The sequence below is a fragment of the Priapulus caudatus genome, unplaced genomic scaffold (assembly GCF_000485595.1).
Source record: "Priapulus caudatus unplaced genomic scaffold, Priapulus_caudatus-5.0.1 Scaffold1366, whole genome shotgun sequence".
Lineage (NCBI taxonomy): Eukaryota > Metazoa > Priapulida > Priapulimorpha > Priapulimorphida > Priapulidae > Priapulus > Priapulus caudatus.
Window position 1 is genome coordinate 77,110 of NW_014578427.1, and position 1,872 is coordinate 78,981.

At 52.1% G+C, this 1,872-nt stretch overlaps 1 protein-coding gene across 1 annotated transcript in view; it reads left to right on the forward strand.

Annotated features, from left to right (window-relative positions):
• LOC106816391 (BCL-6 corepressor-like) overlaps positions 1-923 on the forward strand; it is a gene marked incomplete at its 3' end in the record, with an annotated part of 6,086 nt that extends 5,163 nt beyond the window's left edge. Inside the window, exon 3 of the mRNA XM_014820991.1 lies at positions 757-923. Within this exon, the coding sequence (XP_014676477.1) occupies positions 757-923 (167 nt within the window). The remainder of the gene's footprint in view (positions 1-756) is intronic.
• Between the last annotated feature and the right edge of the window lie 949 nt (positions 924-1,872).

The following is a 1,872-nucleotide window of genomic DNA, read 5'->3' on the forward strand; positions in this document are numbered from 1 at the left end:
TGCTGCTGCTGCTACTACTGCTGCTGCTGCTTCTGTTCCTGCTGCTGCTACTGCTGCTGCTGCTGTTGCTGCTGATGCTACTGCTGCTGCCGCTGCTGCTACTACTACTATTGCTGTTGCTGCTGCTGCTGCTGCTACTACTGCTGCTGCTGCTTCTGTTCCTGCTGCTGCTACTGCTGCTGCTGCTGTTGCTGCTGCTACTACTGCTGCTGCTGCTGCTGCTTCTGCTCCTGCTGCTGCTACTGCTGCTGCTACTGTTGCTGCTGCTGCTGCAGCTGCTGCTGCTGCTGCTGCTGCTGCTACTGCTGCTACTACTGCTGCTGCTGCTACTCGCTGACTCGGCACGGTTTCCACGAAAACCAGCGTTAAGCAGCGTATTATATATATAGAGAGAGAGATAGATCGATATAGATATGTATATATAGCGTCGCCCTGTCTCCATGTTATCTATCCATTCATGCATACTTTGTATCTATCTATACACGTATACGGGCAATCCTTACATATATACTGCTTATATCTAGATGTATATTGTTTATATATGCATATATGCTGTCTATCTAGCTATACAATGACATTGTTTGCCTGTGTTTTTATAATAAAATTAAAAAATATAAAATTGTACAATATTTCTATATTGTACAATATACAATATTATTGTATATCACTACGTGTGTATACTGCCTATTTATACGCGTATATATCGTTTGCATGTTGCCTGTTTATGCTCACACGTTTCCGCTCTGTTTTATTCAGGACGTCGCCATGTACTGTCTGGAGAGCAAGGCGATTGATCCCAACGTTCGCGACAACGCCGGCTACACGCCGCTGCACGAGGCCTGCATGCGCGGAAACCTGCTCATCGCTCGCTGCCTGCTCATGCACGGCGCCGACCCCAACTGCAGCTCACTCGACGGCACCAGGTACGCGTGCGTGCGTGCGTGCGTACATCCTTGCGACTCGCTCCATCCTTGTGGAGCGAGTAGGGAGGATGGAGCGAGTAGGGAGCGAGTAGGGAGGATGGAGATCCTCCCTACTCGCTCCATCCTTGCTACTCGCTCCATCCTCCCTACTCGCTCCATCCTCCCTACTCGCTCCATCCTTGCTACTCGCTCCATCCTTGCTACTCGCTCCATCCTCCTTACTCGCCCCAACCCTCGCTCCTGCCGCCGATAACGGCCGGCTAGGCGTACGTAAGAGTAACACCGCCACCGGACGTGCGAGTGACAGCGCCACCTCGCGTGCGAATATGCGTACGGGAAATGGCGCTACCACGAGTAGTAAGTAACACAGTCACTTATAGCGTGTGACGGCGCGCGCGAGTTACCCCGTCAGCAGACGTACGTGTTGGCTGAACTCGCGTCTGCTTGCTGCTATTGTTGGTGCGGCCGCGGTTAGTGCACTCGCGACTAGTTCGAGAGGCGCATGACGTAACCGGCTCCTTGGAGGTCACTTCGCCCGGCTGAAGGCCCGGCTTTATTACTCGTCTGCTGCTGCCGCTGCTTCTGCTGGTGTTGTTGCTACTGTTGCTGTTGTTACTGTTGCTGTTGCCACTGCTGTTACTGCTGCTGCTGTTGTTGTTGTTGGTGTTGTTGTTGTTGTTGTTGTTGTTGTTGTTGTTGTTGTTGTTGTTGTTGTTGTTGTTGTTGTTGTTGTTGTTGTTGTTGTTGTTGTTGTTGCTATTGGTCTGCTGCTGCTGCTGCTGTCATTGTCTGTCTGTGCGTGCGTGATTGTGCGTGTGTAGGTGAGTGTCTCCGTGCATGCTCGCGTGCGTGTGTGTGTGCGTGTGTGTGTGTGTGTGTGTGTGTGTGTGTGTGTTGCGTGCGTGCGTGCGCGTGTGTGTGTGTGTGCGTGCGTGCGTGCGTGCGTGCG